Source organism: Nilaparvata lugens, chromosome 7, assembly GCF_014356525.2.
Source record: "Nilaparvata lugens isolate BPH chromosome 7, ASM1435652v1, whole genome shotgun sequence".
Lineage (NCBI taxonomy): Eukaryota > Metazoa > Arthropoda > Insecta > Hemiptera > Delphacidae > Nilaparvata > Nilaparvata lugens.
The window spans coordinates 129,475-152,134 of record NC_052510.1 but is presented as its reverse complement, the minus strand read 5'-3'; the positions used below and the strand labels follow the sequence as shown (position 1 = coordinate 152,134).

The 22,660-nt window shown below is 35.8% G+C and overlaps 1 protein-coding gene across 1 annotated transcript; it reads left to right on the top strand.

The window, feature by feature from the left end:
• The first annotated feature begins 3,105 nt into the window (after positions 1-3,105).
• On the top strand, positions 3,106-21,334 carry LOC120352148. Its single transcript, XM_039431812.1, has 3 exons — positions 3,106-3,227; positions 4,113-4,499; positions 21,156-21,334. Exons 2-3 carry the CDS (start codon positions 4,124-4,126, stop codon positions 21,332-21,334), a joined length of 555 nt encoding a protein of 184 aa, XP_039287746.1. The 5' UTR covers positions 3,106-3,227; positions 4,113-4,123.
• The last annotated feature ends 1,326 nt before the right edge of the window (positions 21,335-22,660 follow it).

Genomic DNA, 22,660 nt, shown 5'->3' with positions numbered 1-22,660 from the left:
AGCAAGGGGAGTTTTCAGATTTTTAAAAATCTCCCACGCCACGTTCGCTAGTGCTCTGTCAGCTTTCGATCGATTTGCATTATCACTATTCTGTGAATATGCTATATCGTGTGCCTTACAAGCCTGGTCAAGTTTGTTAATTCCCGGGTCACCTCTTGCTAATCGCTTTTCAAGTTTGGTGCCAGGGACACAATACTTGTAGCCAGGGGCTATTGGGATCTCCACAGGTGTAATATCGATCAATTTATTTAAAATAGTTGAAGTAATACCTGTAGCAGCACCCGCCGCTCCCTTAAGTACTCTGGCAGCAGAGCTTAAGATACCTCTGCCTCGTTTCCTTGGAGTTTGCTTCCTCCTACATACCATTTTTCATTACCTTTCAACTCAATGGTTGAACATTAACTAAAGTTAATTAATTAATCATTACACTAACTTAAGCTGAAAGAAAATTGAATTTTCTATTAATTTAGAAATGAATTCACCTTTCAAATCGAATTCACCTTTTCAGATTTGCTATTTGAAAAGAATTTTCTTTCATTAAAAGAATTATTCTTTTCAAATAGCAAATCTGAAAAGGCAAACACAATTTGAAAGGAGGAAGTGTTCTGCCCATACAGATATGGGCGCGTGCCAAAACAGATGTGAGGGAGCAATGCCCTACCTTTCACAACAAGGAAGTCGGCCTTGACTGAGTGAGCGACTGCCTGCTGTGTCTGATGCTCGCCCTTGTGCGTGCGTACAACAAGCTATAAAAAGACATTCTCATAGACAAGCACTCATAATAAAAGTGGAAGCTGCATAGTGCTGACTGAACATCTGGTTGTGTATGTGTTTTACTACTACTTCTAGTGAACTGTGTATAACAGGTGAGAATTGAGAACAATTTTTATAGAATAACAAAAAAAAACTATTTATTGAACACTACACTACTGACACATACATATTAACATGTAAAGCATGTTAATGCTAGATGGTCAGTGACATAAAAAATGCTAAATGCTAATTTAGCATTTAACAATTTTTATGTCAGTCATAAAAGCATTAACATGCTTTACAAACAGAGATAAGGTTTTGCACTTCAATTTAAAATGTTCAATGTCTTTTGTGCTCAAAATCCGGGTAAATCTTTCTGGAAGATAAACATCTGTTGTAGGTAGTCCGGGTACCCGGATTTTGAGCACAATTCGCCGCCCTTGCTGGTTGGACGCCTCTCTCACGTCACATATCGGATATGGCAACCCCTCTTCCAACTCGCGGAGAGGTGTCCATGGCTTCTCGACGCGGCTATTCAACAATCTCAGAAAGTTCTCCGATTGCATCTCGTCCTCGTCCTCTGTCTCCACTTCCCCCTCCTCCCTCAAGAGAGGCACGATCCAGCTGTCCTCCTCCTCTTCCGGCACACGTTTCTGTTGAAAACATATTTCATTAGACTCTTATTTGTTTCAGATTTTTCATCATCAAATCATACGAGAGAGAGAGAGAGAGAGAACTTGCTCAACAGATTCACTACTCAAAACTGAAAGTAAGTAATAACTTGGAAATTCTCCAATTACTTTAACATAACTCAATTCAAATTGCTAGATAATTGACTCGAAAAATATTTTTCTGTTCATTACATGCACATTTTTATCAACAATAATTTTGTTTCACACGTAATATTATAAACAGTTTATGCATGTGATCGGATTTTTCATAATTCAAATAACAATTTATTATTTGAATCAATATTTCAGTTCATTACATGCACATTTTTATCAACAATAATTTTGTTTCACACGTAATATTATAAACAGTTTATGCATGTGATCACATTTTTCATAATTCAAATAACAATGTATTATTTGAATCAGTAATTTGATATAGTAAGTAATATATAAGTAATAATGATATATAAGTAATAACTCAGAAATTCTCCGATTACTTTAACATAACTCAATTCAAATTGCTAGATAATTGAATTGTTTCAGTATAATCTTTCATGCAACATATTCGAATTTGTTATCGAAATTACTAAAACATGTTTATTTTGAATTTTTATCCAAATTTCAATGCAACCATCATGAAAATTTATCTGTGTTCGGATTGTTTTGATAGCACAATTAGAAGTCAAGCTCAGTCTTGACTTCGCTCACAGTATAAGAATCAGTAATTTCATAGTTCAATTTATTCAAATAAACATAGACTTGTAATGTGCACAAAAGATTTTATCCATTGGAAATTAGTTTTAAAAAAACTAATTCACATTTTATAAAGATTTTGTGCACATTACATGTTAATACAATAATAACATTTTTCTTCAAGCTAACCTTTGATTGAGTGAGCATGGCCTCGTCCTCGAAAACTAGCCTCCTCTTCACCGGCTGCTTGCTGGGTTGAGTTGACAGCACCGCTCGTCGCGGCGCCCAGGTAGCCGGTGTAGATTGTGGCAGAGGACTGTCCAGAATCACGATCTCCTCACCCCTCTCTCGTTGAAAGAAGATTCCCTGTCTCTTCAGGGGTGAGGTGGAGGAGGAGGCGGCGGAGACAGCGGAGGTGGCAGCCATGGCAGCGGAGGTGGCAGCTGAGCTGCGAGCTTCCTGCTGCTGCTTCTGCTGCTGCTGCTGCTGCTGCCAGTAGTTGAGCTGCTGCTCTGTTGGTGGGCTGTCTGGTATGATGAAGCTTGAAGATGATGATGATGAATCCATTGTGTAGATGATGATTAGGGAGAAGTTCACGTAGGGTATATAAGTTCACTTAACTCTTCTCTAACGTAAATGGTGATTATCCTCTGAGGCAACTGATTTTATACCAAGTCATTTCTCAGTCTGTTGCAGGCTTGTACGAGTGAGAGAGAGCAAATGAGGGGGCGTGTGCAATTGGAGCGTGCTGTACTCAACTCCCCAGAGGTTTACCAGCAGCACAACGCTGACATTTGATTGTAAGTAAGTATAATCCGTTACATTCTGATATTTTTGAAATAACACTTACTTATTGATTTCTAATATTTGGTTGCAGTTATTAAATATTTCATTGTTTTTCACAGCATTTTCTCACCTCACAACTCGGTTTCCGGTCTTATAAGCAGTTGTGCTCTCGTGAGGGAAACATACCTGCATCGAGAGAAGCATAGCCGAGGAGCTAGCTAATCTGAGACGATACCTGAGCTGAGACAACCACAGTCGAGGAGCTACCTGAGCTGAGAGAAGCATAGCCGAGAAGATAGCTGTCATTTCGTCAAATCAACACATGTAAGTTCATTTTTACTTTAATTTTATCCTTCGAGGACAATTTTTTTGTCCTCAGAGGACAATTTTTGTCTTCGGAGGACAGTTTTTGTCCTTGGAGCACAGTTTTTGTCCTCGGAGCACAGTTTTTGTCCTCAGAGCACAGTTTTTGTCCTCGGAGGATAAAAAACCTTCTACAATATACTGCATGCATGCGATTTTACCTCATCTTTACGATATGCTATATCTGGAACATCCAACCCCCGCTCTTCTTTCTCACACTCTTCATATAAACAAAACGGTAAATGTATTACTTTTTTGAATGGATTTTCGATAATATATTTGCAATAGACACATTGCAGATAGAATGGATTTTTATGTAAGAAATAACCATTTCTCGCGAAATACTATGCTTTATTGGATAATGATTTACAAAAGTCACAATGTAGATGATGCTTTTAAAAATACTCTCCTTGAACGGATGAATCTTCTACATTATTGAAAGTTAAATATCTTTCTTCATATTCTTGTAGAATATTATTATCGAAATTCTTCTCTTCAATTATTATATTATCTTCCCTTCTACAGTTCGGACTGTACCTTGCATGTTCTATTGCTGGTATGTCACTTTCTTCCCATTCTCCCAAACAAATTGAACAAAATACACATCGCACAATGTCTGGTGCAGATGAGAATATAAATCACTCTTTCGCCATGTTTTCTGCAGACAAATGCGGAGAAGATTTCGACCATCTTTTATCAAAAGATAATAATCTTAATCTTTCATACAACATTATGTGATCTTGAGATATCATTTTCACACACAGCCTTCTTCTACCAATGCCAATTCACAACTAAACATGCTGTTGTACTCTATCTCATCCTGATTGTTATTCTTTTGTTTCTCAGAATCTAACATCATGCCGAGGGAATGCAGACTACATGGTGTCAATTCCGCAGCGGTGCGTCATCGCATAACCATCAACGATCCCAAGGAAATCAGTATCGAAAACGTGCTCGAGAGATCGAAACAGCGCATTTTCGATATAATTAGGGAGCACGCAGCACGCCATGATGCCAACGTGAAGTGGTTCATCGTGCTGAATGTTTTGCTGTATAAATTAGTGGTGATGGATGATGAGGTTAGCGAGACTGTCTCATCTCTAATAAATCTTCATAGTTACTCCAACATAGCGCTAAACGTGCTTGAGAACTATGAAGATTTTAATGATCATTTCATGTTGGCCATGAGAAAAATCATGTCATCATTTGACAACTTTGTTCGACACGGCAGCGGTTGGGTTTTGAAGAAAATTGAGTCACTGGATGTGAACGTGATTAAATTTAATCCAATCTTCATATCCAGTTTCATTCAAACAACGCAATTTCTTAAAAACAAAAATTGTATTATAAATATCAAAAATCTGTCTGACGAAAAATGCTTTTTATGGTCAGTGCTTGCGTATTTCCATCAGAAACCAAGGAACTCGGACTTGAGTGTAAAGTATTTGAGCAAGTTTGCTCACACACTTAATACGCGAGGAGTAAATTTCCCGGTGATGACACGCGATATTAAGAAATTTGAAATGCTAAATCCGGATATTGCAATTCACGTCATCGCGTATGACAACAAAAAGTTTTTCCCCTACCGCACAAGCATTTTCCGCACTCGTAAGCACCAAATTAACCTTTTAATGCTAAAAGCCGATGCAGGAAAAACTCATTTCTGTTTAGTAAATACCGCGAACGGGAAAAACGGGCTATCGCGTCTTCTCTCCCACCTTTCAAAATGCAACGGACAAGTACATGTTTGTAATTTCTGTTTCCATAGATTTACATTGACCAAATCTAAAAATTATGATGGTAAAGCAAATTTGATGAAACATGAACAGCTTTGTTCCAAGTTTCAATCACAGCGAGTTTCATATCCTAAATGTGGAGAGACAATTAAATTCAAGGAGCTAAGCGCTACATTGAAGAAAAAGTACACCATTTATGCAGATTTAGAAACTTATGTTGTTAATATCGATAATAATGATGATGATGAATCCGATTGGGATGAAATCAAGCATAGCTATACAAAGAAAACAGCACGACATATTCCCTGCGGCTATTGTTTTGTTGTTATCGATGTGAAAGGGAAAATCGCCTATGGACCTGTACTCCTTAGATCAAGTAGTTTAGATGAAAAAATCATGGAGAAATTTCTTCAGGAAATTACAGATCTCGGCGACATTTTGTATGTTGATATGAAACGAGAAATTCCGATGCAGGCTTTATCCGAAAGTCAAGAGCGCAAATTTCAAAATTCGGTAAACTGCTGGCTTTGTGCTGAACCGTTTTTAGACACCGATATTAAATGTCGTCACCACGTGCACAAAACCGGAAATAACCTATGTGCGGCACATGTTTCTTGTAATTTATCGGCTCGTACTCCGGAGTACATTTTGTGTTATTTTCACAATTTCTCCGGGTTTGATTCACATTTTATTCTGAAAGCGCTTGGTAAATGTAAAAAAGAAATTTCCTGCATCGCAAATACGTCAGAGAGATTTTTGACACTTTCAGTAGGCAAAATTTAATTTTTAGATTCCTACAAGTTTATGTCTGAATCCTTGGAAGTATTGGTGCATAATTTAGTGCAAAGTACAGACATGGAAAAGAAATTTGAACGTTTATTTTCAGTATTTCATGATCCCCCACGCGAACACAGACAACTCTTGTTGAAAAAAGGAATATATCCTTACTCATACATGAGTTGTCCCGAAAAATTTGCGGAAACTTCCTCTCATCGAATTTTTTCATAATGATTTAACTGATACACCTCTGTCTCGCGAAGAATATGAGCATGCGCAAAGAGTGTTCTCAACATTCAAGCTGAAATCACTCGGTGAATATTACGATTTCTATTTATGTTTGGACGTGATGCTATTAGCGGAAGTTTTTGAATCCATGAGGTCTACGCTTTTTTGCTCATACGGCCTTGATGTCACCCATTTTCTTTCCCTCGCTCACTTTACCTGGAATTGTATGCTGAAACACACTAAAGTCGAACTAGAATTGATTACTCATCCTGACATGCATCTTATGTTTGAGGCAGGGATGAGGGGTAGGGTGTCATTCATCGGTAAACGTTATTGTGAAGCGAATAACAAACATCTACCCGAAACATACGACCCTTCAAAACCGAGTTATTATCTCCTTTATATCGATGCAAAAAGTTTATACTCAGAAGCTATGAGCCGAAGCTTACCTGTTGAAATTCCAAATTCCTCTCAGAGGAAGAAATTTCCAAGCTTGATTTCGTGAATTTGGACAGCAATTCAGAAACCGGATATATAATAGAATGTGATCTCAGGTACCCTCAAGAGTTACATGATAAGCACGCCAGCTTCCCACTCGCACCTCTCCACCAAACACCGCCGCGCGAATTGCTGTCAAACTACCAAACAAATGAGAATGGTCAAACTGGAACCAAAAAGCTCATGAACACAAAGTTTACTCATATTTAGTATATAACGAGAATGAAGAACCTGTAAATAAATGTGTAGCAAAGGGTGTACAGACCGGAGTGAAATGTAGAAAACTTAATTTTAATTTATATAAGAAATCGCTGATTGAACGTTGTGAACACATTGAAAAATTTAATATGATGAGGTCCTATAATCACACCATGTATCAGGTTGAATGTGCAAAAATCTGTTTGAGTCCTTATGACGATATGAGATATATTGCTGAGAACGGTGTTGACACTCTCCCTTTTGGACATTATAGAGTGCCCACAACACTCTAACTGATTGCTCAGTATGTTCCGTGACAATCATCCAACACCACTAATTTTGATTTGTCTGTTGTAAATATCATGAATATTATTAGATCTAAGCTAGCTTTGGAGCTTCATAGCGTGCCGCGTGTGAACTATGCCACTCGCAAATATGAACTGAAAAGTGAAAAAGACCTGCTTCAAGCCGATCTCATTTATCGCGTTTTAATAAGGGTTATAAATATATCTTAGTTGTTATTAATTGTTTTTCAAAATTTGCATATTGTGTACCATTGAAAGACAAGACAAGTCAATCTGTATTTAATGCTCTCGAACCAATTATTTCTAAAAATAAGGGAGTTAAGCTGTTCCAAACAGATCAGGGAACAGAATTCTTTAATTCAAAAGTTGAAGCGTTATTAGATAGATACAGTATTAAACATTATCATGTTTTCTACCGATAAGAAAGCATCTATAGTTGAAAGGCTGAATAGAACACTTAAAGCAAAAATTTATAGATATTTAATTGAACATGGAACCAAAAACTGGATAAGCAATCTAGACAGTTTAGTTCGAAATTATAATGCAACAACACATTCATCCATTAGAATGAAACCTAAGGATGTTGGTAAGAAAAATCGTACTCATGTTTTAATGTTATTGAATTCTGCATTCAATAGAAGATATAAACTGAAAAATTCAAAACCAAAATTTAAGCTAGGTGATATCGTGCGAATCTCGAAGAAACGATTATTTTTCGATAAATCTTATAACATAAACTGGAGCGCAGAGTATTTTGTGATTCACTCTATATTCCCTTCTAAACCTATAACCTACTCACTGAGAGATCTAAACGGTGAAGTAATTAGTGGTCGGTTTTATGCAGAAGAAATTAAAAAAACACAATTAAACGAATCGGAGAGACAAGTGTATTTTATTGAAAAAATATTAAAACGTGATAAAAAAGGATTGTTAGTGAAATGGATTGGATTTTCAACACCTAGTTATATTAGTAAAGATCAATTATTAGATGAAAAATAATCTTTTGTAATCTATTGTAAATATCATGTACATTTATTGTAAATAATCTATTGTAAATATCATGATGTACATTCGTTGAAAGTATAATAGAAGTATTATTATCAAACATTGGTTCTCATTTCAATCCATAGTTTCATTTCGTAATATAAGAATCTTTGCACACTCAATAGCTGATAAGCAGAAAAGAGGGTGAGGAACAGAGAAGGTAGATACATCCATCCTCTGTCTGATGATGATGACAGGAGGTGGAGAGTGGTGTCTACATTCCAATCTGTCGACTGATACGCCCCTCTATGCTAATGCATGTGTGCTCGGTCATTGCTCTCATTCATAGCAGCACTGATCTAACTCTTGTAAAAATTTTCAGTAGCTTATCAGATCACGTTCTGTACGTTTGTAATCATGAGTCAAATACCAATTGTTAACTTTGATAAATTAATTACAGATAAAGAAAAGCCTGCATTTTGTAAAAATGGAGACTTACTTTCTCATAATGCAAGAATGTTAATTATTTCTCCCAGTGCTGGAGGAAAAACAATCTCTTATTTAATTTAGTATTTGCTGAAAATGGCTTGAGATTTAAGCACATTTACTTATTTAGCAAGAGCTTATATCAACCAAAATATGTTTTTCTCAAGAAGGTATTCGCAGGTTTGAAAAATATCGGATTTCACATGAAAGAGGATGTGAGCCAAATTCCACATCCGAACCGTATCCCCAAATATAGCTTAGTAATTTTTGATGACTTACAACTGAGCAATGTGCCACAGATAAGAGAATATTTCACTATGGGACGTCATCGAAATATTGACACAGCATATTTAATTCAGAGTTATGGAGCTACACAGAAACATTTCACTAGAGATGCAAATATGATTATAATTTTTAAGATGGATTTATTGAGTCTCAAATTAATTCACAGAGATCATGTTGGAGGAGATATTTCTTATAAAGATTTCAGTAAACTTTGTCATACAGTTTGGAATTGTAAACCGCATAATTTTGTTACAATTTTGAAAGAATGTGATATAAAGGAAGGAAAATATCGGGATTCACTGGACACGATTCTTTCCGTTCAGTAGAGATTAATTCTTTGTACAGTCATGTTGTCTAAAACACATAGGAGGAGGAGGAGAGGAAGAAACATAGTAAATAACAAGAAGGAGAGTTTAATCGAAAAGATTAAGAAATTGAGAAAAGTAATCAGCGACAAGCATAAAAGCTTAGTTAATTTTGAAAAACGATCGGAGGAATACAATAGGAAAACGCTCTCACCGTTGATAAAGCCCATAATTGAACTGGGAAAAAACAAATCTAGTTTTCACTCTGGTGTAAAAAAGGAAGAGCCAAAAGAGGAGAGTATGGAGATTGGTGATGAACAGTCGAGTTATGATAAAAGCTATGAGAGTTCAACAGACAATCTTTTAAGCTCGACTAAATTTGAAAACAGTTTACTTGGTTCTAGTAAAAACGATGATGTGCTGTCACAATATCTAAAAACGTTTCATGCGGAAAAATTGAATAATTCAATTAGTTATGGAATTTCATACAATTCTAAAGATGACGTGTATTATATTGGAAATCAGCAAGTAATATTTGACTATGGTTATATAGATATTAATAATGAAAGATTTCGTTTAACACATGGTCTACTTGAGTTATTATTCAGTTCAAGACCGAATTCGAATCTTTATAATCAGAGAGATCTGGATAAGTATAAAAAAATCTTAACACTTACAGGCATACATTTAGATCAAAGAGGGTATGTTAAACGAAATCAGGGAATTAAATCGCAAATGATTCAGAAGTTATTTCCCAGTAAAAAAATTAGTAAAAAGAAGGGATGGGGTTTATTGAAATTTGCAAAAATAATTCTCATGATAGAATTTATCAATACTTTGATAATTTTGACGAATTAGTGGAAAGATTAAATTTACTCTATTCCTCAAAAGCTTCTGGCAACACTGGATATGATGTTGAGATCGCGTCTATAATTGAAGAGCTAAAAGAAGCAAAACTAATTGTTTAGTGTTACGATGAGTCTGCATCGATTCGGTTGAATTGATACACCTAGTGCTGGGGCTGCTGTTGCTAATCTTACGTGTGATATTGACTCGATAATGCAGAAGATAATCGAATCGATAAATCAACAAGGAATCAGCGGAGCTGTGAAATTTTATCTAGATTCGCAAATAACCAAACTCGTTTCGGAAAATACAAAGAATATTGGAGTGAGCATAATTGAAAGAGAACATATTCTAAGTACATTACAAAATTTTAGTGCTAATATTGATAAAGCTATTGCAGAGAGAACTCTAACTTTAGAATCTGCTCTAGGAGATGTGAAAACTTTAACAGACAGCTTTTCATCCCAGTTGGTGAGTATTAACAACAATAAAGTTGATAAAGCTTATTTAGATGAGAAATTAAAAGCCATATCAGATAAAATTAAGAATTTGGAGGTGATGGACAGAAACTATCTCAATACTAAATTAAAACAGCTTAGTACAGAAATTTTTACTAAAGTAAATGAAACACAGCCATAGCTAATTGATAAGCAATATTTAGAATCTACTTTGCAGAAATTGACTAGTTCTTCATTAACAAAGGAAGAGTTTGAAAAACGATTATCTGAAATGGCGAGTGCAATAAAAGCTAATATTATGGACGGTATTGAACAATTCATTACAAAAGATGCCATTGCTATTCTGATTAATCAAATTGCAGAAAAGTATGCAACTAAAAATGATATGGGAGATTTTATTAAGAAAAACGAGATGGAAGTCGTTGTGAAAAGTGTTCGTGATGAAATAGCTGAGGCAATTAAAAATTTGGAAGAGGGCACCGTCATGAGACTGCAGTGTTCGGCTCCATTCATAGATTATCTTAATTTATTCATACACAGGATAGCACATGATATCGTGTCTTCATATGCCCGGGTTTCTTTTCATATGAACTGGATAGAGGCTAAAGAACACAACCTTACAGAAAATCAGGTAGCCGAAATAATTACAACTAAAATGGGGTTAGCACAGTACAAAGGGGTCGTATTGATGCCGAAAACATAAAATCTCAAAAAGACTGGTAAGCAGTGTAAAGCGTAGCTGCAAAGATCAGAGTGCAGATCATGGTTTCACTTTAATCTGGCAGTAGAGTACGCTCAATCAAAGGAGAGTTTAGAAAGGTGTTGTTTGAATTCTCCTTCTCTAGCCTTTCGTAACGCAAAGATCGCTGCGCAGAGAGAAGCATATGGTTTCACTTTAATCTGACAGTATAGGAACAGTCGATCAAAATGGAACTTAGTTAGTCATTGTCTGTATTCTTGCTTTACTCGCCTTTCGTAATAGAGAATAGCAAAAAAGGAATTTAGAAGGAAGGGTGACAGTAAGAGATGGAGTGAGTAAAAGAAGGAGAGCAGATGTGCCATCTGGCTAGACGGGTGAGCTGCGCAATCTCCGACTGCTGCTTGTGAGAGACAGAGAAACAAGGGGCATATCGCAATTTCTCTCTCTAAAACCTTGAGCCGAGCGCTGGCTTGCGCTACCCATTAAGTGTTTGTCATCATCATGATAAGGGAAGTGGGGGGCATAGCACACGTTCTTATCGTATCCATTAAGTTAATACCATCAACATGTTGATAAGGAAAGTGGGGGGCGTAGCACGCGATGTACTTTCATTAAGCACACAAAGACACACACTTGTCACTTGCCTCTAATTGCTCAAGCTAATAAGATCAAAAATGAGTGAGAATTTTGATTGTACAAGTTTCAATGAATTCTCAATTGAAGCAGACCCGCAAGCCAATTGGGGTTTCGACTGTTTTCCTTTTGTTTGATTTGCAGTAACAAAGACAGCATAGATGTAGAGTGAAGGATTCACTTCAATCTGTCAGCATAGATGTAGAGTGAAGGATTCACTGGTACAATATAGCAAAAAGGATTCACTTCAATCTGTCACCAAGGGAATTTTTCCCTCTCAGAGGGATTTTTTCCCTCATCTAGCATTCACTTCGATCTGTCAGTATAGCATTAGATGTAGAAATATGCATTCACTTTAATTTGACAGTATAAGTTATTAGATGTAGAAATATGGATTCACTTTAATTTGAAAGTAGAGAATTTGAGAATGGATTCACTTTAATCTGTCAGCAGAGAATTTTTCCCTCAAAGGGAAATTATTTTTTCCCTCACTCCCCTCACAGGGAAATTATTTTCTTCCTCACTGAGAGAGAGAGAGATCACTCTCTCCTTCTTCATCCCCCTCGTCCTCACTGGGGGAGAGAGAGATTAGATTAGATCAGATAAGATAAGATTAGATTAGATAAGATAAGATAAGAGAGAGAGGGTGAGGGAGAGGGAGAAGGAGAAGGAGAGGGAGAGGGAGAGAGAGAGAAAGAGTGAGTGAGAGAGGGGGGAAATCTATTTTTAGAACACCCCCCACCCTGCAGGCGGGGGGGAAGGGGTGGCGGGATGGACGAAGGGGGAAGAGGGGGGAGGGGATTTCGAGCAAAAAAAGTCCGTCCAAACTCTTAGTTTCTATCTACTCATGGTGAAGAATATAGAATGATCCCATTTAATTTCAACATTGTCTCCGTCACATTTACATCAATCATTCAGTAAGAGTCATGATCGAGAATCAGTATGCGATTGATTTTAGTTGGTGTTCAATTGAAATTACTACTCCCATCTCCCATGTAGAAACAATGTATTTCTTGCATCAAACTAATTGATTTTGAAATATTTCTTGCCCTATCTGTGACTTGTTGATCGAGGTCTTCGTATTTAATTTCCTACTTCATATGCCACATTCATGTAATTATTTCCTAAAAGATTTCTTCACTCTAATTATTTCTTCAACAAGATCATATGAAATAATATCAGTTCTCCATATTATAAAATTAATGAATGATAGACTAAGAATAACAATCTTATAACTAACAATATAGGATTATACATTGTAAATGATGGAGTAATGTTCTATTGTAGTGTTGAATTTCAACAGAACCTTGTAAATCTCATAGAAATTGTTATCTGTCAGTATAAGAGTTGTTGAAATCTACTTGAAAACTGGAAAGAACGATTCGAGATTAATAATTATTTGTTAGATCACTTGATTGAGTGGTGTCATGTGCGTTTCATGGGAAGGATCGTGGCAGTGGCGGCTCGTCCTATGTGTTCAATGGTTCATTGAACCCCAGAATTGAATCAACTTCCTATACAATGATGAATTTGCAACTCAAATAATTATATTTCTATTTTATACTCATTAAATTACATCACAACATTTTTCATTCACGTAAACTTAATGTCGATGTTTTGCGGCTGGTGCCTGAGAGCCCGGAGTGGCTTGCTTGAAACAGCACCGAATGGAATGAAGATGAAATGGTGGAGATGGAAAGCAGTGTTCATTTCCTGATGTGAACCCAGAAACAGGGCTGGGTATGGCAGTGGAACAGAGGAGGGGAATCGGTTTGCTAGCACGGATTTGGTTCACAATCCTGTGTGAACCAAGTTTGCACGAGTTCATCCGAGAGTAGCTGAATCTAGCCGAGGCAAGTGAAGCATTTGGTAAACCTCGAAATGAATCGTGAGTATTCGTGATATGGATACAGTGCCATCTTGAACTTGCTTATAACCAATAAATTTAAATTTGGTGGCAGTAAACAGTAAAAAAGCGGTAAACAAGAAGTAGCCTAAGCATGACAGTTTTGAGGTTATACGGTATGGTTACGGGTATACACTGTTTACAGTTGTGATAGATCTCACTGCATTTTTTGTTATATAAATTTGTTTTGCATGTAAAAGAATATAGTAATTTCTAGTGTGTTTTGTGTATTCATGAGTATTTCTAGTGTGTCCATTTTCTTTTAGTGAGAGTGTGAATATAATTTATTGTGTTACCGTAACAGCATTTTGATCAAGAAATATGAAAAGGGTTCAGTATTTGTTAAATACAAACAATATTAATATTGAGGGTAGGTGTAAAATAAAACATAATGGTGACCAACTCCCGAAGTAAAAATCAAACAAGAAAAATATGAACAGGACAAAAAATTTATATTTGTAGAAAATAAGCTCAACCTTTGCGGTGTAATTATTATTGATCACGTTTACACTTGATTATGCGCAATACTCTATATCCTATTGACCTTTCTCTCCAATAGATTGTGCCGAGCACTCCTTTTAATTCAGGCCTTTTCCCAAGTTATAATAGTAAATTTAATACACAATAGACTAGAGCCATTATTGTAAGTGAGTTAGCGAAATAAATTATTTTCTCTCTCTATTATGAATGGCCATGACTTCGAGTTTCCCATGATAGATATTTAAAAATTGTGGCTCCGAGTCATCGAGGAATGTAGATTATGGAATTATCTCTAAAACTTAGCCTTCTTGTCGCGACATAAAGTGCGATAAGTTGGGAATTATAACAAACTACCGATTTTGCAGTTACTATTTGGTCCAAAGGCTCTAGAAGCCATGCAACGATTGGTCAAATAGATTCGTATTCCGTTCGGGCTGGCTACCAGTGCACAAGCACTTTCTTCGGTATTAGACCGACTGTTTGGAGATGTGAAATATAAGTTTGTTTTTCATTATTTGGACGATATAGTTATCTACTCTAAAGATTTTGATTCACACCTGGCACATATTGAGGCCGTACTGCTCCGCTTACGTGAAGCTGGTTTCACCGTCAATCCAGAAAAGGCTCTATTTGCAAAAAAACAGATTTCGTTTTTGGGTCACCTGATCAACCAAGATGGTATTTCTATTGATCCTTCTCGCACCAAGAATATTTGTGAATTTCCTACTCCCAAAAATCAAAAAGCTATCGCTCGTTTCATCGGGATGGTGGGCTACTTTCATAAATTTATCCCTAGATACACTGAGATCGCCGCACCGCTCAATGATCTTCGAAAAGAAAATTGTAAATTTATTTGGGATGAAACTCATGAGCAAGCCTTTCAAGGGTTGAAAAAGGCCATATCTTGTCCTCCTATTTTGAAGACGGCCGATTTCTCTAAGCAATTTGTTCTCCAAACGGATGCCTCTTCAACAGCCATATCTGCTGTACTTTCTCAGGAATTTGACGGTATTTTTCACCCTATTGCTTATGCCTCAAAGAAACTGAGTCAACAGGAGTGCAAATATTCAACCTACGAGCTTGAATGTCTAGCGGCAATTTAGGGAATGGAAAAATTTAGATTGTACCTTCAACATTCCAAATTTAAATTATTGACTGATAATTCTGCTCTAACTTGGATGCTCAATAACCCCAAAAATACGGGAAGAATTGGCAGATGGATTTTGAAATTGTTAACCTACCAATTCGAAGTCACCCACATACCCGGGCGATTAAATGTAGTGGCCGATTGCCTTTCAAGAATGTATCAGGATGAAATTAGTACCAAAGAAACTCCAGAAAGTTCAAAATTTGAAATCGAACCTTTGTTTAGTATGGTGAATTCGTTGAAGTTGTCTGATTTCCCTCTAGTCTTCACCGATATTAGAGTTCATCAAGACAATGACCCCTTTTGTAAAGATGTTCTCGAAAAAATTGATAAGAATGAAGAACAATTCCCGTACAGTTTACGGAAAGGTGACTAGCGATCAGCTGAAGATAGTAGTTCCTAGAATTCTCATCCCCCTTGTATTCAAGTATTATCATGAGACCTCAATTGGTGGACACTTGGGCCTTGCAAAGACCACACATAAGATTCTAGAACATTTTTATTGGCCCGGACTTAGAAAGGATATTGCCCAACTTGTAAAGTCATGTGATATTTGTGGACGTAGTAAACCTTCCACTAAACAAAATTATGATTTTCTTGCTTCTAGAGTTGACAATGAACCATTAGCTCGTTTCTATTGTGATTTAGTAGGCCCGTTAGTCAAAACTACTGAGGGATATACTCAGATTCTATCTTGCGTTGATTCGTTTACTAAGTTTTGTTGGTTAATACCACTTAGAAAAGGAAATACTGCAGCCGTAATTAGAGCACTGAAATCAATCTTTGTTAATTTTTCTGTGCCTAGAAGACTGGTGACAGATAATGCGACCATCTTCACTTCGACGTTGTTTAGAAATTTTTGTTTCCAATTAGGAATCCAACATATCACAACGCCCCCTTATTACCCCTGCCCCAATGTAGCTGAACGCGTGAACCGAAACTTGAAAAGCGCTCTGATTGCTTTTCACGCTGAATCGCAAACCAGATGGCATGACTGCCTAAGCTGGCTGCCATTGGCCTTCAACCTGGCTTCACATGATAGCACAGGGTGTACCCCTTTTTCACTTATGTTTAGGTATAGTCCCAATCACCCATTGCTTAATGCATGGAAGTTTGATGAGATTTTCCCCGAACGACTAAATTCGGGAACAGTTCAGATTTGGAGGAAGGCTCGAAATAATCTACTTCGAGCACATACGAGAGTGAAGGAGAGATATGATCGGCGTCGTGTCGATGTACCTTTCAAAACGGGTGATTTGGTATTATTACAAGCACATGTACAATCCAGCGCCGTTAATAAGATTTCTAGCAAACTCAGTTACAGGTGGAAGGGACCGTTCGTTATTAAGGACTGGTTTTCTCCGGTCACCGTATCGTTACACGACCCCGCCACCCAAAAATTTTGTACAAAAAGCTCATGTCTCTCAAATAAAAATGTTCAATGGTTGAAACCACCATAAACAGCAATTTGAAAGATGACTACTTGAGTTATGATGAAAAAAGATCCGACCTGGATACAGATCAGTTTTATTGAAGGCAAGATTTTTTGTCGTGAGTTATAATTGTATAGGTTTTTGTGAGTATGGCGCCGCTCTATAGCCTTGTCTCTATACACTCAACGAGATGATTCCTAATGAATGAGAAGGAGAAAAGGGAAAAGGAGTTATGATAAAGATATTTACCGTATTTGTTAGAAGGATTCATTACGGGTTCATGAAGCGTTTATTAGTCAAAGATTTTGTTACGTGACAATATAATGTATATAGAAGAAATTCCGGAATGTAAATAACTTGCGCAACTAGATAAGTCATCAAATTATGTTATTAACTTCGTAATATTAAATATATTTAGGTAGGTGAATTAGGTTTAATTTTATTTCATGCACGGCTGCATACTCGCGGTAAATGAAATGATTGTACAGTTTTCTCACGGTAGTAGATAATTGATTGTTTGGCAAATTGGGTGATTATCAATTTTTGAAGTTATCAACAGTCATAATATCCTATGTAGCAATGTATGTATGTGATGTCTCTAATAATAATAAGTTATTTAGCATAAGATGATTTATCATAATATTCTATACTATACCCATTTTTAATAGCTTAATACTCATCCATTCATAGTTAAGAATTATACATTCACATAGTTGGGAGTTAGTACATATAGATAAAATATATCCTCATTCATAAAATAATAAGAATAATGTCTCAGGCCTCATATTTTATATTCTATTCGCTTCATATTTCATATTATTTTGTTGATATCCCTATTCTCTATTAGTTTACCTTCCATGATTAATACAATTATAATCTTATCATAGGTTTATTCAGTTCAACTGATTCCATTTTAGTTCACTTTAATACAATTCAGCGATAGAGATCTCCTGCTGGAATACAATAATGGATAGAAAATTTTCATAGCTACGGAATGTACATCAAGCGTGTGTCATTGCTCTCCGATGGCTCGCTAGCGTTGCAGTTTCAACCATTGTTATCTTTGAATCGTAGTCTATGTAGAATAGTATTGCCTATTAAATTGCTTTATATTGTTAAAAATATGTTGCACTCTCAACTCTATAGTAATGATAGTTAGATTTCAATACATTCAGCAGAGTGAAAAAGTTTCATCCTTTACTATTATGATCAACATACTTCATATTTTACAACAGCAGAGTAACATAGAACCAATTGAAACTATGATGTCTTTTAAACATTTTCCCTTGTTAGAGTTTGCCAAGAAAATAATTAGGGACTCAATAAAGTGATTGAAGTATTCAAAGATTATTATACTCGGTCCATCTTTAGTGCCTACTTAAAAAGTGGACACGCCCATATTGTTTTGTCCTGACTCTTGCCACAGTTTTAAAGACTCTTGCCACAAATCTCAATTAGTTATACAGTTTGCTAGTATAGTATTCAAAAGTATTCAAAGATTATTATACTCGGTCCATCTTTAGTGCCTACTTAAAAAGTGGACACGCCCATATTGTTTTGTCCTGACTCTTGCCACAGTTTTAAAGACTCTTGCCACAAATCTCAATTAGTTATACAGTTTGCTGAATTTCGGAATGATTAAAGATATTTCTTTTGGAGAGGGCCCGCTTCAAATTGGATCCTACTATCTATCCAGAAATTCGACTCTCCAAATCATACAGAATGCCTCTATGGTAACATATCCTGATTACATTTCTTTTTGCGTGTTTCACACCGCAAGGAGGGGGAGTGTGCCGAGCACTCCTTTTAATTCAGGCCTTTTCCCAAGTTATAATAGTAAATTTAATACGCAATAGACTAGAGCCATTATTGTAAGTGAGTTAGCAAAATAAATTATTTTCTCTCTCTATTATGAACGGCCATGACTTCGAGTTTCCCATGATAGATATTTAAAAATTGTGGCTCCGAGTCGTCGAGGAATGTAGATTATGGGATTATCTCTAAAACTTAGCCTTCTTGTCGTGACATAAAGTGCGATAAGTTGGAAATTATAACAAACTACCGATTTGGCAGTTACTATTTGGTCCAAAGGCTCTAGAAGCCAAGCGACGATTGGTCAAATAGATTCCCTTTGCCCAATAGGAGACCTGTTTCTAAATACAGTAGTGGGAATTCCCCAGTCGAGAGACCAGATTACGTTTTGGAGGACACTTTGCTAGGAGCACTACGAGAGTAAAGATGTAGTCATTATTTTTCGCCCTTTTTGGGCAAGTTTATAAGTTCATACAATTAGTTAATGTAGGAGCTAGTTTTATTTTTATTAAAGTTAAAATTTTCTAGTAGTGCCATGTCCTGAAAGGTTTAATTGTGTTTCTTCATCATGTACGAATAATTGTTTCTTCAAATAACCGCTAAGGTACGTAAAATAAGGTTAAAATATAATTTAGGGAATTTAATTGATTGAAACTTCCATAAGAGTATTGAAATTATTAAGCCTGTTATTTTTCAAGTTAATAATATTGATTGAGAATAATCCTTTTGATTTTATTAGTGATGGAAGATAATTATAAATTTTTTTTCTAAAGATGTATAGAAAGTTTTCAGTTATGTTACATTTGAGTTATTGTTTCTGGAAATATATTATCGTAGAGTATTGCTGAAAGTCAGGAAGATAGCCTTTAAATTGGAATGAAATTTTTAAGATTATGTTCATATTGAGTTTATGACATTTTATAATTTTATATTTTTTCAGACTCTGTTTTCTTATGTCATTAAGGCTTTCGAATAATTTAGTAAATTTTTATGATAGAAATCTTAATAGACAAAGAAGAAAGTTTTTCTTTTCCATGAAATTAATATCAATAAATGTTGGCTAGCGCACAAGTTTCCTACAATACTAGTCGAGCTACTATATGAAAAATTATATTGATTTTGCAAACCAAACGAAAAATATCATATAAGTTAGCATCATTTCAATCTGAATTATTCCTTTCCTAAGAGTATTATATCAATTTATATAAAAGTTAACATCATAATTAATGAAGTATTCATTTTTCTAAAAGCATTATATTAATTTATTACGAGTGTTTTCATAAAGTTGCATTGTATATTAATGACACTCTGGCAAGTAAATTTGTTTTAAATCTGTTAAATTTTGAGAATGAAATCAGAACGTCAAGATAATATCTAAATTAAATAACAGAATAAACTCCTGTTTTAGCTTTTGATGAATTGTAGGAAGAGTTAGAAATTAATTCTGTAATACATTTATTTACAGTGGTTCATGTGTGTCCCCAAACCAACTTCTTGTACTACCACCCCTTTGGTTCCGCAACTTTATGTAACACCGCTTCAAGACACCCGTTCAGACGACAGGTCTAGGGACGTAAGAGGACGTTGCCGTCAAGCCAAATTCAACCGGTAAAAGTTCACCGCCAAAAACAAGGTACTGTAACCCCGACGATAAAGCAATGTACAGACCAACGAAAGTGCAGTGTAGTGAAACAAAGGTTCATTCGAGAATGTCAATCAAAAGTGGGGATTCAAAATTATTATGAAATGGGTTATATGGGTTACTATCGACGAAACTTGGGTTCAACGGGCTTTTCTTTCTTGAGTAATTCCATGTTGAAATTAACTTGTTATTTGATGACTGATATTGTTTGGTTTTGTGACGTATTGCTATCTAATCGGGGATAGTAATGTGCCCCCGAATCAGATGAAGAATGTCATCAAAGTAACATGAAATTGTTGTTTCTGTTGTTCGATTTTAGTTGCCAATGTTTATTGAAGCTGTTTGTATTTTCCAAATATTTCAAATTGTAGTGTTATTCTATAGTATAAACCTATTAAATCAGGCATGGCAAGATTAATTGAAGTTTTCTTGACTCTAGCCCATTCACCTGCTTGAATTAGGTATAGACTCAGGTATTTTCTAGATGTGTCTGCCTATTTCTAAATTCTAAATTTTATTCAAAATTATCTTCTTTATCATCTTTTAAAAGGTAAGGGCACAAGATCATGAGGTTGAACCCCCAAGCTAGAAGATCACGAGCCGCTACTGGATCGTGGTGATGAGTGGAAAGGGTTTCTACAAGCAAGCACGAAATACAATAGGTGTATTATGTAGTCCCTGCTCAATCTTTACAAAAATTACCGAGTTTGTATAGCACTTTTTGAGGGTCCCATGAAATTCTGAAATTCCTTTGACCATTACTGCCGAGTTTGTATGCACCCTCCAATACTCTCTTGCTCTCTTGTACAAGCTCTCTGAATCCCTATCATTTGCTATCTTATATCGTTTGCTATCTTTTATAATTTCTTTATCTCTCTATCTTACTCTCTTTTACCCGCTCACAAACTCATTGGTTTGTCTGATGAAGAGAACCTGACTCTCGCACCCTCTTTCTCTTTATTTCCCTCTTTCTTCAAATAAGTCCTTCCAGTATTGTGACAACTGTTACTGGAGCCAACGTTTTCTTCAGTTTCAAGTTCCAACTTCTACCCAAAATCTGCAAGTTTTGTCATTGCTATGGCAAGGGAGTGTAGAGGTTGGAACAAAAACCCCAAGGACAGGCGACAATGCCAGCAATTAGTCATGCTGAGGGTGCGAGCTGGCACTAAGGCCAAACACCAGCAACAAAACACATGTACCACATTCTAGCCACTAGGGGCAGCACCTCCCCGGAGCAGTTGAGGGATGAGACAATGGGCCAGGGGAAGGTGACAACCACGAGGAGTAACGAATTTTGGCACAGTCTTAGACGAGCAAGGCAAAGAGCATGTCATCTAAGGAGTAGACGTTTCCAAACCCGCAGCCCGATGGGCTGAAATGCAGCCGCCTCCACCTCAATACAACCCACCACCATTCTTCATCATCAAGTGAACCACCAGCAAATTTGTGCTAAAATAATTATAATTTATTATTTGTTGTTGTTTGTCTGCCACCAGAATTGAAATAATTTATTTGTCTATTGTTGTTTTTAATTTATTTACAGTGGCTGTAAATTCACCAGTATAGTAATTTCCTAATGCATTTGACTTTATTCATTTATTTTAGTCAATGTTTCTTAAGAGTAAAACATGTCATAAGGGACTTGCCCTACATCAACAGATGCGTTTGATTCTAAAATAAAATGAACAATTCTTTATCAATCAATGTAAAACATAAAGGGTAAAACATAAACTTAAATTATGTAAAATATTCTGTTGAATTATTATTATATTTAAATCAATTATATTATTACTTACGTTGGCCAACTCTTGTTTATTTGTTTCATGTTCATGTATGATACATATGAATCGATATAATTTGTGTGCTTGGAATAATTTGATCAAATTCAATTATTTCAATATAACGGCAGTATTTGAAACACTTCGTTTTCATTCTAACATCCACGTTATATCCCCTCCCTTCTGAACTTAGTTGGGAAAGTAATGTGTAGATCACACTTATTGATTGCAGGTTTTATTAATTTTTTTAATGTTTATAATTGTTTAGTTTTCATGTTCTGCCAGAGGGCTAGTCGAGGTAAATTTAAATTTTGTTTTCAAGGGTCGTTCCTTCTAATTAACGTGGCGCCAGGGTTTTTTTTTATTATTGTTTTATTTCTTTGTAAATTTCTTTAATTAATTAATAACCAGCAGTCAGTAGGTGTGAACTAGACAGTATTTATGCTTTGGTCAATCAATTGGATACTGAATTAGTATCATTTTCAACTATCATAACCTAGAATTCAAGCGAACGTATTTTGTAATTTATATTAAATGAAAAGAAAAGATATTGTCAAACCACAAATTAATAAAAAATCGAGATACCGGTTTCGGTTGTTACACCATTATAAATCTCTGGTAAACTGGTAATCTAAAGTAAATGAGCTAATCTGATAATATCAGATAAAATAAAATAATATAGTTCTAAGCGGAACAAATTTAATAAATTTTCCAACACATCATTAATCACCAAAATTCTTATGAATTTTCCTTCTGC